This window comes from Cyprinus carpio, chromosome B7 (assembly GCF_018340385.1).
Source record: "Cyprinus carpio isolate SPL01 chromosome B7, ASM1834038v1, whole genome shotgun sequence".
NCBI classification, from domain to species: Eukaryota; Metazoa; Chordata; class Actinopteri; order Cypriniformes; family Cyprinidae; genus Cyprinus; species Cyprinus carpio.
The window spans coordinates 36270346-36284942 of NC_056603.1; the positions used below are offsets into that span (position 1 = coordinate 36270346).

The 14597-nt window shown below is 35.1% G+C and overlaps 1 protein-coding gene across 1 annotated transcript in view; it reads right to left on the minus strand.

Annotated features, from left to right (window-relative positions):
• Nucleotides 1-6980: 6980 nt before the first annotated feature.
• The window catches only part of LOC109098609 (E3 ubiquitin-protein ligase RNF166), a 28823-nt gene continuing 21206 nt past the window's right edge, over nt 6981-14597 (minus strand). Inside the window, 4 exon segments of the mRNA XM_042728468.1 lie at nt 6981-7882; nt 9246-9353; nt 9549-9663; nt 13851-13963. Coding sequence (XP_042584402.1) covers nt 7817-7882; nt 9246-9353; nt 9549-9663; nt 13851-13963 — 402 coding nt within the window. The 3' untranslated portion in view covers nt 6981-7816.

The following is a 14597-nucleotide window of genomic DNA, read 5'->3' on the forward strand; positions in this document are numbered from 1 at the left end:
CTAGCAGAAATTAGTATTCATGCAATCCCTACTGTTAGCCCATAGAAACGTTTGGAGAAAAAATAGAAAATCTGGCAGAAAGACAGAAGACAATGTAACTGATACTAGAGCAAATAATTGTTTCTGTGTCTCTAAATGTCTCCCACTAACTAAGCTCACTTTTTGCACTTATGTTAATGCTAATAGATTATGAGGTCCAGAAACTATTTTTGAGTGAAAAATGTATACCATTTCTTAATTCAGTAGGCAATATTTAGCAGCCAGCAATGCTCAATGCTCAATCATGATGCAGTTGTGTTTATGCTGCAAGCTTTATCATGATGCAGTTGTCAATGCTCAATCATGATGCAGTTGTGAACTTTTACCAACTGGTATATGTTGTAGAGTAATGGCATCAAAACTATTCAAAAGCATTTATAACATTAAGGTACAGTAAGGTATATGTTGTAGAGTTTTATAACATTACAGTTATATACTTGCTAGGTATCAACATTTTGATTTGTGCAGTTTGATGACATAAAATGTTTAACTTTAAATGGAAATCTAAAGGAAATCTAACTTAAAGGGAAAATTTTACCTCAATGTTCAGACATTATACTTTTAGATTACTATAAGAGAAAACCAATATAAACAAAATTAGATAAATGTATTCTGTATGCCATCAAAAAGACTGTCTTACATAAAACACAATGTTTTATCTTATAAAGAGACAAAACTGCAACTTTTCGAATGAAGTGATTTGATTTTTAGTAGTGCCATTAGTAAAACAGAGTTTGAAACCACTCTGGAGGACTGATAGAAAAATGAAGTGCCTACTAGAAAACAAACAAACCGAATTTATGAAAAAAAAGCATACAGACATATAGACTATATGGATAAATATACATGCAACTGAGAAAGGGCTATACAGTGCTGCCCACTAATATTGGCATCCTTGGTAAATATGAGCAAAGGCAGCTGTGAAAATAAATCTGCATCATTTATCTTTTTGATCTTTCATTCAGAAATTGACAAAATTGGAAACTTTCATTAAAGCGAAACAATTGAAAGTGTGTGTGTGTGTGGTGGGGGGGTATATTCCTATTCATATTTAAAAAAATTTCTGAGGAAACTCAGAACTGTTATCTACATACAGTAGGAGGGAAGAGTGTGATTTAGGATGCAGTCTTAAAAGAAAGTTTTTACGTGCCATTTAGTGGTGGGTGAATTTGAAATGCATTACAAACCAGTGCAGAACAAATAGATTACCATTATGGCACAACAGACCTTGAAAAGTATTGTAAAGAAAGCACTGAAGAAATTACTTGGTTGAAAGATATCTTGCCCATCCAAAAAGGAAGCAATTTGCATCAGATCATCAGTGCCAAGAAACTAAGGACCAAGAAACTATCCTGTGTATATTTGCAAGTATGATCAAAAAAAAAAAAAAAAAAAAAAAAAAAAAAACAACTGTGGATTTGTTCAGAGTTCAGTATAATAAGTAAAAGTAAAACTTAAACACATACATTTACATATACCTGACCCTGGACGTAAGTCGCACAGCTATTGTATGGATCAAAATTATATATATATATATATATATTTTTTTTTTTTTTCATAAGGATATTAAGTACAGATCATGTTCCATAAAGATATTTTGTACATGTCCAACCATAAATATACATACATCAATGGAAAGCTTATTTATTCACCTTTTAGATGATGTATAAATCTCAATTTGAAAAAAAATTATCCTTATGGCTGGTTTTGTGGTCCAGGGTCAAATACATTCATGTTATAAATTTACATTACATTACAGTTTATTCCGGCACTGCTACAACACTATACAAACTCTTCTGGCATAAACATGAGGAAATCTTTTTTTATAATAAGCTCACAACTAAACTGCATGTGGCACACTATTACATTTCCAGGAGCTAATTTTACCCACGGTTAAGGCAAGGCTCATCTATATTTAGCTTATCAAACAGATTCCAGGGTGATATTTTTACAGGGGATCTCAGAGTAGCCTTAGAGTCATTGAGATTTACAGAATATTTTCCACACTGAGTGCTGGAAGTATATAAATATCAAGCTCCTACAACAACTTGACACACAGTGCATGACAGTAATGCATAGTGCACGTGTTACCCCAGCAGCACCAGCACTGCACTCTTCTGCTCTGGTAAGGAGGGGCCAAGAGTTGGTTATATCTGTCCACTTGTTGTGGAAAATAAGTTCCCCAGAACAGGTGCAGCAGGGTAACATTTAGAGGCCTGTTCCTGTCATTCAGCCATCTGGATTTTTTTGTTGCTACACAGGTTGATTACTGTATTAGCATTTTTATGATCTAGTCCATATTTTACCTCATGGAAATCAAACCTAATTGCAATAAATACAACTGCTTTTCAAAAAAAAAATAACATAACATAGTTGCTGGTTTAGACTGCTAGTTGCCATTTTGCATTGAATAATTTCTTATAAGGCACACAGGAATAAAGTGATCCTACTCAGATATCTTTTCAAACTATAAATACATTACTTCTAAACTTACAGTAAAAGAATTGCCATAATTAATATTAAATAACTATTAGTGCTTTACAAGGCTGTAACAACTGCTGATTAATATGGTGATAAAAGCTGTTTTGGAACATTGGGTAATGTGGCACAGTTTAATAAACATATAATTCCATATTCAAGCTGGGTCAGACTATTTACACTTTTTTTTTTAAAACCAAGGATCTCTTTCATTCCTCCAAATTGCTTGTGAAAAAACAGTTTACACCAAAGGATAACACTATTAAAGATGGGTGCATCTGTGTTTTTATTAAGGGGAAAACTGCTACAAATACACTGTGTAAGTATCTTATTAAACCTCAGTCAGTATTACAGCTTCAAAAATGCACACCATCATTAACATCAGCAATGTTATTACTGTTATCTCATTATTATTCATAGCAGTGAATGCATAAACACTCAAACGCTGGTCCTGCAGCCACCGGATCACTGGAGGCCCCTGAGAGGCGGTGGCACCCTCTGCCTGTGGCAGCACAAAACACAGCTTCTCAGTTTCCTGGACAGATGCCGCTGAGCGGGTGCATTCATTAACATCACTTTTGATTACTGAGTCCATCACATGTCCACGAGTTTGCCACGTTTCATCCTCAAGCATCCAGCGTTTACTGTTCCAGTAATAATAAGATGTTACTACAGTTCTGAGCCACTGTTCTCCATCGAGTCCTTGGCTATTCATTAAGTTTCATATAGAGACAGACCGTGAGCCATCCATTGTTTGTTTCTGTTGTTCTGGTGGACAGCCGTCAACCAACACACGAAATGCAGAAGTCCTCTATGTTTATCTGTGACAGTATGCATTGATGTTACAATACAAAAAGAGTGAAAAATATACATTTTAAGGGCATTCTCAAAGGTATCAGAACTGGAGAGCTGTGTTGTACAATATCAAAAGTTTCACTTAAAAAAAAAAATACTATGCTACAGCTGTGCACATGAATATTGTTTGAGCACTATATTTAGACACTTAAAAAAAACAACATCATTATTGAGTAAAAACATTGGGATACTGGGAAACTCGGTTGTCTTTTTCTACTTTCTACTCTTCAATTTCATCTTAATCTTTCAAAACAAGACCAAAAAATACTGACGGCATGTAAAATCTCAAAAGAAGCCAATGAAAAACACATTGCCATCAATTACAATGAACACATATTCAGTAGGCAATTCTTGTTTGGAAACTATTAAAAAAGTCCTTTCTGCTAAGTTTTTACTACTGTGCGGACTTTTTTTTTTTTTTTTTTTTTTGCCATCGTGCTTTTGCAAATAATACAATATTAACAATTTCTGAAAAGTGACAGGATTTCTAAAAAAATTTGATTTTTTTTTTATACTTGACCTACATTTTTCACATGATAAATGATCTGCCTCTTGCAAAATACATTTGGCAGTTAGTCATGTTAAATAACTGGAACAAAATTCCTACTCAATCATCAAAAGACATTTGAGTTAGTTAAAGTGCAATGTTATTAACATGCATCTTAGCAGAAAAAGGTGATCGCACCTTAATCCAAATTTCAACATAAGCCAAAAAAAAAAAAAAAAAATAATAATTAATAATATGTGGCAGTCTTGCCATTTTATGTACAATCTAACAGAAAAAAATAAGAAAAAAGCGATCACTTATACTATGAATGTATAAGCCTCTTTTCAGGCCTCTTAATAAATACCAAGAATCACATTCCAACATTACCCAGAAGGCCTTACACAATTATAAACGGCCCTGTATTCAGTACAAATGTACATCAAAAGACAAATGGCATCCAACACTGTCCCAATGGGATGTGACAAACCTCACGAGATGTACTGCAATTTGTCTGTCCATACTGAAAGTGACTAAACCAAAAATAAAAGGCAAATCAGAACAAACTTGACGATTATTCACGCTCAAACAGAATTACTGTAATAATCAGACAACATCTTTGAGATTGTACTCTTGAGTGGCAATGCTCATAACTTGAATCCAAATGAATCCAAGCTGTACGGCCAAAATCTCTGATTTGCATGGAATATTTTGCCATCCCATTAGTACACAGTGTTATTCTTAAAGAAATCAATACAAACTCTACTATGGCTTTCAAGAAAACCATACAGGAAAGATCACTCTAAGTGATTACACATTAAACTTTCCAAATGACTAGAAACTGACAGCAAGATATTTATGGAAGCAAATGACTGTTCACATCACACATGTTCATGAATATTCCTTTCTTCCAAGTCATGGAGAGTCACTCTCATGCTGCAAATCTTTACAGAAATCAAACCTATTTCATTCCTGGCCACCAAGTTTCAGATTAGACAATGATTGTGACATGCTTAACCTTGCTAAAATAACAGTAATTCACAAAATCGAGTTAAACAAAATAGTTCTATTGAAATAGATTAAACAAGCAACACAGAAATGAATCACAAGTTGAAACATCATCTTATTCTAAAAAAAGTTTTGACTTTAAAAACAAATGTTTCCAACAAATGGCCTTCCACTCTTTTGTCAAGATTGGCTCTAAATATATCAAAACCACTACATCTGGCAGAGTTATCAAATCTATATCAAATGTGTAATAATGCACCAGCAAACAAATAAATCTGCCAAACTAAGCGTGCCACAGAAACTCAGAAGCTTGAAGCACATCATTGTAGACCTGTAACAAACTCTATGCAGGTACATAAATGCAAGTGATTCGAGCTATAGTTCTATTCCAAAATGTGTCAGAGCACAATTCATAATAAGAGTATCTATTCACAGCATTACCGTAATGACAATATAGCAGACATTAGCCTAAGCGGTTTAATTCTAGAGTTTTATTTTGTGTTAAGTATGGTCATGGCGAAACAACAGTTTGACAAGAATCTTGTCTGATACAAGTCAACATGTTAATAGCTAGCTACCTAAAACACATCCAGTTTAATAGCACAGAAATTTGAAGGTGACTATCATATTCTGAGTACTGTGGTTTGTTAACGCCACAGTTATTATACTGTAATAACACCAAAATTCCTGAATACTTCCTAGGAAACATGTTTGGTTTTACATATTTTAAACACTTTTAGATAAAGGAAAACAAAGAACATTGACATTTTGCTATGCTTTGGCATTCACATTTGTGTACCTGTGTAGAGTATGTTTCTCTCTTAACGCTCAACTCAAGGTGTATCTTAAAACATGGTTAGGTATCTCTGCAAAGTAGGGGTATTAGATCCCTATCACACCAGTGCTCCTCTTAACATCAGTGCTTCTTAAAGGGATACTCCACCCCAAAATGAAAATTTTGTCATTAATCACTTACCCCCATGTCATTCCAAACCCGTAAAAGCTTCCTTCATCTTCGGAACAGAATTTAAGATATTTTGGATGAAAACCGGGAGGCCTGTGACTGTCCCATAGACTGTCAAGTAAGTTACACTGTCAAGTCCCAGAAAAGTATGAAAGACATCGTAACGTTATGAAGCGACGACAGAACAGCATACGAATAAAGTCGTTATTTTGTTTTCTTCATGTCGCTTGATAATGTTAAGGTTGAATCACTGATGGCAGATGGACTATTCTGACAATGTCTTTCATACTTTTCTGGACCTTGACACAGTTTTTTACTTGGCAGTCTATGGGACAGTCACAGGCCTCCGGATTTTCATCCAAAATATCTTAAATTGTGTTCCGAAGACGAATTAAGCTTTTTCGGGGTTGGAACAACATGGGGATAAGTGATTAATGACAAATTTTCATTTTGGGGTGGAGTATCCCTTTAACACTGTATATAGGCTTGGATTCAACACTTACAAAGTACAAACCCCCTACCGTGTAGGATGGGATGCAAAATAAATAATAATAATAATAATAATAATAATAATAATAATTAAAAATATCGAGCCTGCGCTCTGAATGACTTTTTGGCCAAAGTGTACAATTACACCTCTATCCACTTCCTGTTAGGATGTTCTCAAGTTTCTTAATATCAATGCTGCTTTCAAGTCACGTTGGAATAATTGTATTTCGTTGACATGAATGCCTTTCGATACAAGAATCGTGGTGGAAGCTGGTATTGATAATATTGCAGTGTAGCTGTGAAAATGAATTCACATCATAATTATGAATGGAAAAAGGTGATTTTAAAAAGCAGAGGGTGTAAATTCAACCAGCGGGCTAAATCAATCTTATAAGTGTAAAATAAGTGTGCAAAAATGTCAGATCATTTTCTGTGGCAGTACAAGAATGATAAAATATGTCCTAAAAAGCTTTCAATGTTTTATCGGTAAATAATCGAGAGAAAAATTAACTTTCCTAATGAATCCATCTTATTCCGACCAAATCGTCTGAATTTACATCACATTATAATTAAGATTACGGAATTTTAAGTCAGCACTAGTGAGTGATACAGATGAACAGTACCAATGGATACATTAAAAGATAAAACGTTTCAGCACACCTCTAGAAGCTTGCCGTTTTATTATTAGTGCACCATTTAAAACTGAAACTTTTTTCCAAAAATATAAATTTTAATCTTATCTGACGCTTCTTAGAAAATATTACTGTAGCAAGTTAAGAGCAGAGTATGCAGTCCTGTCAATATTCTGTTACTGAACTATAAAAAAACAACAATACTAGAATTCAGGCATGTAGAAAACTGTGACGAGTGCAAGTATTCACATCAACTCTTGATTAAAAAAGGGCGGATGGTATTCCGAATTCCATAAATGATGAAATGAGTGATAATGAGGATGCTGAAGATCGGTCTCTCATTCTCTCTATTGGTATTGCCTAAAGATGAGAGTACATCATGAGGACAGCCAACCCCAACATAGTTCACTTTTTAGCTTCGCTTTAACATTTTGAACGCTGATCCCTCTGTACTGATCTTCACTTCATTGCCGGGGTCTATGTCACATTTTGACAGAAAACAATAGGAAGAACAACAACACTAAGCATGGTGATATTTATCTATTCCTTTGTCTGACTTTTTGCATAAACATCAATGTTTTGTTGGTTCATGTTTTGATGGTTACGATGATGATGATAATGATAAGCAACCAGAAGCTCCTCCCCTTAAAATTCAGGAAGTGACAACCTTGCTCAAATGTTATGCAACTAGCAAACAAACTATAGAGCTACTTCAGCATCTAGCTGGAGTGTAGCTCAGAAATATAGACCAGAAGAGAGGTAGAGTGAGAGGAAAACAATGAAAATATTCAGCCTAAAACAAGACAGGTGAGAAGTTCCTTCACATGGCTGTGTTTGTGGAACAGGATATACAGTAATGTCAGACTCTCAGTTCTCGGACAGTGAGAGGGCCAGTGCTGCCTGCAGTGCTGCCTCCTCATCGATACTGTAGTCCTGCATACATAGACATAAAAACAGAAGAAGAACACACCCAGGTCAGAATACACCACAAAATAAAAAAAAAAAAATGACATTTTGTTTAAAGAAAAGGAAGAACATTTAAAACCATTATATATATATATATATATATATATATATATATATATATATATATATATATATATATTACATTTCAGCTGTAAAATTTGTTGTAGAGAAATTACTGCATCATCTTTGAGAAAAGTGGGAATTTCATCAAAAAAAAAAAAAAAAAAAAAAAACCCACCAGGTCCACATGTATTACAGTAATGAAGATTTTGGAGGGAAAATATGTCATAACTGTCATAACAATAATGTCACTTAATGGTCTTATTTTCTTTATGCAAAATATCTTATATTTTCTTTGGCTTTCGAGATGAAATGTAAACAAGATGTTTTTTATGAGATTCATTTGAACAGGGAAAAGTTGCTCTTCTTGGGCGAATCTTGGTGAAGATTTTTTAAGTGTCAAAATACATTTGCTTAACCCAGTTTATTGACTACTGTAAGTATGACAATCATGGGTTTATCTCCCCCAAAAGTGTAAATAAATATTATTTTTGTTTTATTTGTGCACAAAAAGTATTCTCGTAGCTTCGTAAAATTACGGTTGAACCACTGATGTCACATGGATTATTTTAACAATGTCCTTGCTACGTTTCTGAGCCTTGATTGTGTTAGGATCCTTGCTGTCTATGGGAGGGTCAGAGGGCTCTCGGAATTCATCAAAAATATCTTAATTTGTGTTCCGAAGATGAACGAAGATCTTACAGGTTTGGAACGACATGAGGGAGTAATTAATAACAGAATTTTCTTTTTTGGGTGAACTATCCCTTTAACTGTGGAGAAGAAGCTCTGCAAATCTCGATTGAAACACATACAGTCCATCAAATTCCTCCAACTTCTAAAAGCACTGCCACTGTTTGCCCTTGTTTTACCTTTTTGGGTGAACTATCCCTTTAAGCTAAATTCAAGTGTCTGCCACACCTGCTAGTTCTTGACTGTCAAGCTATAGACAGTGTGATGTGCGAAAGGGTGTGATGAGTGTAAGGGGCATTTGCAAAGTTGGACTGAAAATATGCTTTATTTTTGTAATTCCACCAGAAGACACTAGTAGCAAAGAAATGGCATATCCATCACCTTTATACAGCTTCATCTATTGCATGAAGAAAACAAATCTAGTTTAGAACCATTACAGTGTTTTGCACTGTAACATTAATTTAGTTATTAAGTACAATTCCCTCCCAGATTCTTAATCCCGTAACACATCTGGATGTTTTATTCACATGGTATCAAAATGGACAATACAGTCTAAAGTATAAGATTTTTGCCTTCTTACCACAAATGTGTCATAGGAGAATTTGTGCCGGTGGAGAAGATGCTGCAGGAAGTTGGAGCTCTTATAGCTGGGGTCACCCCAAGGCATAGATGAACATACTGGACATACCTACAAAGAAGAAAAAAAAAATATAAGAGCTGAGTGGACATCTTGCTAAATATCTCCTTTTATATTCCACAGAAGAACAAATATCATATGGGTTTCAGTCTGCATTAGGGTGAGTAAATGCTAGCCTTTCATTTCAGTTTATTCTAATTAAGTGGTACTTGGCATCCCTGAAACTGTAAGGTAACTGACACTCACCACTTTGTTGGGGTCATTGCGATGGCTCTCCATGCAGTGCTTCACTAGTTCCTGTTGGTCCAAGTTGCGTGCGCCACAGTACGGGCACACAAACGTGGAACGGTTTGGAATATTGCTGTTAAAAACAAACAGAATATTGCTATGTCTTAACCATGCGGTCTGATAAACCACTATCAGATCTACACTATTACATAATAATTAGTAGCCTGGGAGCAAAAGAGTAAATAGGCAAATGAACAGAGTTGTGTAACAAACTGATTATCAGTGTTCACATGAATAATGCATATGTGCAGCCAGAAGGGTGTATAACATTGTGTGAATAACTTTCAAGTCTATAAGAAAAGAGCCAAGAACCTTCTGTTCACATTAGCCATTTGAGACATTCCTGACCTCCTAGTTTTCAGCAGCTCCTTTCATTTGTCTACAGGGATTTCAAAACCAAGACCATTAAACATTAATATGCCAATGAAATATTATCATCATTTGCCTCAACTTGCGTTTGAGGCAAAATCTGTTCAATTATCCAGCAAACATGAAAGCAGCCCACTTAAAAGTTTTATTGCTAACAATTATTTTTTCTGATTTTCTTATTTCAGCAAGCTACAAGACCATTCAAATCCTAGAGAAAAGAAGAGAAGAGGATGAAATTTCAGCAAAAATATTTGGCACAAGACTTAAGCAATCAAATTCAAGTTTTCTCAAGAGTGAATCATTTCCAGTGTGAGTACTGTTGACATGTTGCTGTAATTCTTACTTTTATTGCCAAATAGGTGATTTTTTTATTTTTATTTTTATTTTTAGATTATGGGTATTGTAACACTTTGCTAGGAATTCAGTTTAAATTTAATTTAATTCAATATTTAATCCTGGGAACCACATTGTCATGCTTTATATTACCAAGAATTAGACCTATTACATTAGAATGACATAAATCACATGAAAAATACATTAAATGAAACATAATATTAATAATATATAGACAAGTAATGTCCTGAAAGTGTCAACCAGAGATAATTTCTTTCAGGGGAGACAGATTTTTTAGAATTCTGCCATGCAGCTTGAATACCCTGATGGTCTGGCAAAGACAAAAATCAAAGACCCAAAATCTTAATGCCACTTTCACACAGTATCCAGAGGGCAAGTCTGAATTGATCAACCATTCGGTCTACTGAGATGCCTCCAAATGGTCAGTTTTTGAAGGAAGTGTATGATATCCAACAACCCTGCTGGTGAAAAATAGTGTCTGACACAAGATTAAATATAATGGTGTTGCTATTTTCAACTTAGGACTAGAGAAATAAGGATGGTTATCAATAAAGTCAACATGAAATCAAAATTTTACTTCATAAAATGTGATCAAAATGTAATAACTTGCTCCACCTCTGAAACATCTTTCCTTTCCTGCTGATGTCAACAAACCTTCTTATTTTTAAACTTCTTCATTCAAACCCACTTGTGATAAAGACAATCAAATTAAAATACAGTCCTGACTAGGGGTGTGATACTGATACGGATGCTGAGCTAGAACTCTTCTGGACTCCCTAAGTTTGGTGCCAGGCTGCGGTCTTTCCATTCACCAAGGATTTCAGCTGATGTCTCTCGAGCTCCGTGCTCTTCTCTTTTCAATTTCCACCTGGGAAGAAACTCCCAACCACCACCGAGTCAGAACATTGTTGGAGTTTATCACTCTTCAAACCTGGAGGAATGTGATCGCAAGTCCAAACCTTGAAACCATCAAGACTTTCAACTGAGACTGCATCCGGACACTCATTCAACGACAAAGGCAATGCAAGTGTCGTACATTTAAGTAAACGAAACAGAGGTTTAGTATAAGCTGTAGACCACGTTGTAAAACAGCACTGATGGCTTCTGTCAGGTGGTTCTGACTCATTTTCCATAACTGCATTCTCTGGTTTCTCTAATGGCTTCATTCATCCACTTTAGCTCACCTTTGTATGTACACGTGAGTGTATGTTTATTCATTTGTTTGTTTGTTTAGACTAGTTACAGTATGTGTTAGCATTTAGTTAATAAAACTTTTTTGCATGGATTACATGAGTTTCTGGTCCTGCTTGTGAATAATGTCTATTTAAGATTCTGATCCAGCTACATGCTCTAATGCACTAATGCTGTAGGAAATATATTTTCTGTGGCCACGAGTAAATATGAACTTACACTGAATGTTCACTGCACGAACAGATTAGTTGATGGCAATTTAATTCTGCTACAGTTACTACTGGCAGCTGATATAAATAATTTTAATGAATCATAATTATTTGTAATTATTTATATACAATTCCCTTTTGAGCTAATTTGCTACAAAGTGCACACTACAGGCATGTTTTTGTTTGTGACACAATCGATAATGTCAGCTCACACACTGCTAAAACAATAATTGCGATATTATCATACACAGTACATATCACACACCCCTAGTCCTGACCCACAATTCATCAGATTGTGGAAGCAAAATAGGTTGTGAGTGTTGTTTAATACTGAATTTAAATATTCTCTTAGTTCTGAAGCCCTCTAAAGCTCACTTGAGTTTTTTCTAGATCATCAGATGTGACATTATGGTGTCTTGGAAAGAATAAGTCTGAACCAGTTTCCTCACCTCCATACAAAACTGCTGTCTGTTAAACCACTGACTCACTGGGCACCGAGACAGAAATGTCATAGTGTCACGGACATGCTACTGAACAAGGACTCGGTGTTTACTAAAGTTATGTTTGTAGGGTGGCATAAAGGTCTGCATTATAGTAACATGGTTCTACAATATTTTAGTGATGCTACCACTAAGAGTTCGATAAACAGTCAAGATGCAAGACTTTTGCAGACAGAGACACAGTGGGAATATATCTCTAACATGCTCTACTTTGAAGAGCTAATTAATTCTTATCCTCCTCTCGCTCTTCCTGTGCTTCAAAGGAAAAGTGAAGCACGACAGAGATGCACACACATAACTCAACCTGGAGTCAACCAATTGGACTTTTATCGGATTCCTGTCTGCAAAACTTTGTCTGTCTTTAACTGTCAGACATCGGTTTGACATCTCTAGATCTAAGTATACCTACACCATTAGTGTGTGGGTCTAAAGAGTATCTGTAAAGAATGAAACGCGTCCTGGATCCATATTTTAAAGCTCTTTGCTGCATTTTTACTGTTGTCCCAAAGAGTATTGAGGGCTTCAGAGAAGCATGAGTCATAAGGCAGCATTTGCCTAAGAGAGACTTGTGGGATTGGTTGCTCTTTAATGTAGGGAGAAAGAGGAAATATTCTAAAATGCTGTGTCCAAACTGGACACAATGCAACAAGTTTCCATTGACGTAATTCTATTGTTTGTCATGACTGAAACTGTCCTAATTGGTCGTGATGACGTTGCATCATGCAATTTTTCATATTTGATGTTACATATACAATGGAGTTGGATTTTAAAGCAGGATTTTTGGTTTCACTTTATATGGATGGTCCCTTTAACACATTCTGTTGACTAGAAGTAACGTTGCACCTACATATCTACTAAGCCTCACTAGAGTGTCACTAGACTAACCTTGCACATAGAAATCTCTCTTAAGAGCTAAGATACAGAAAAAAGCCATAGAGAAACGCCACCCGTGTTGTTGCTGCATTCCACTGTGTCTGCGTGGGGTGCTTTTCTTTTGCGTATATTCCTATAGAAACTGTTCACAGAAGATGAGGCAAATGATAGCATTGCAAGTCAAGACTAAAGCGGATTCATCATTCATTACTTTTGTTTTCAAATTGAATCCTGAATTCAGAAAAACCTTGGGTGAATTGTGCAGGCAATGATTTAAAGTAATAATAAATACCCTAAGTAAATAAATAAATGAAAATGAGCAGGGAAGTAGCCAAATTAGTCACCATGGCCAATAGGAGTATGCACAATTTAGTTGACAATGCGACTAATATAATCAAAATATTATAATTTTAATCTCATATTGCTATTATTCTCCTAATACTATGACTTTATTCACATTTTTTTTTTTCTCAAAATATTATAACTTTAATATCACATAGCTAATAACTTGACTGTCATTATCTTAGTTTTTGAACACAACAACTGCATCATGCTTTTTTCAGATATGTGCATTACCTTCCTATTCACTGAACTGATTTACAGACATTTACAGACAAACACATTTGAAAATCTGTGTCTTTCCAAAATGTAGTCACACTAACATGCAGTGTTCACAAAACAAAACAAAAAAATTGATGAAGAGAAAAACAAATTTCCATGATTATGTCAACCTGACCTTAAATGATCCGTGGAGCAACGCTTACCTGGGAATGGGTTGTGAGGTGGGAACCACAGGCATGAACTTTGGGCAATTGGCCATCTGTTCCTGAACCTTTGTGCAAGATGAAATATGTGACCGCATTTTGACCAGGGTGACCTGGGACATTCAAAGGGACATAATAAAGCAAAGTGAGTAACTCGCGCTGTGATTTAAGTGCCCCTATTATGCTTTTTCAGATATATCCTTTCATGTAGTGAGTTATATAGCTGTTTGTGAATGTAAAAGGTCTGCAAAGATCAAAGTGCATGACAAATTTAGTTATTTCTCAAAAGAAAGAACCAATCCTGAACTGCCTGAAACGAGTCATCAGCAATTTGAAGACTTTCCCTCTGCTAACCGACTAACTCACATTATTGTGTTGAAATATTTCTGCTAATCTTCCCACTATTACTTAATTTTTTGTCAATTAATGCAGACTGTCTGTCATTCTTGCTACCTAGATTAAAAGTGCTGAGCAAGATTTTGGTTTGCAAAATCATTAATTCATGGCATAGTGCTTGGCTAATATATGTGCCATTATTGTTTGGGTAAGAACTATTCAGCAGTCATTATTGGAGGTGATGCTGCAATGTATATTATTAGATTATTTATTTATTTATTTTTTACCTTGGATGCATGTAAACCCAATTTAAAAGATCTCCAAAACATATCTAGAAAGCTTTAAAATTGCATAATAGGGATACTTTAGTACAAATGACACCTTGATTAGGGTATTTAATGTGCAATGATG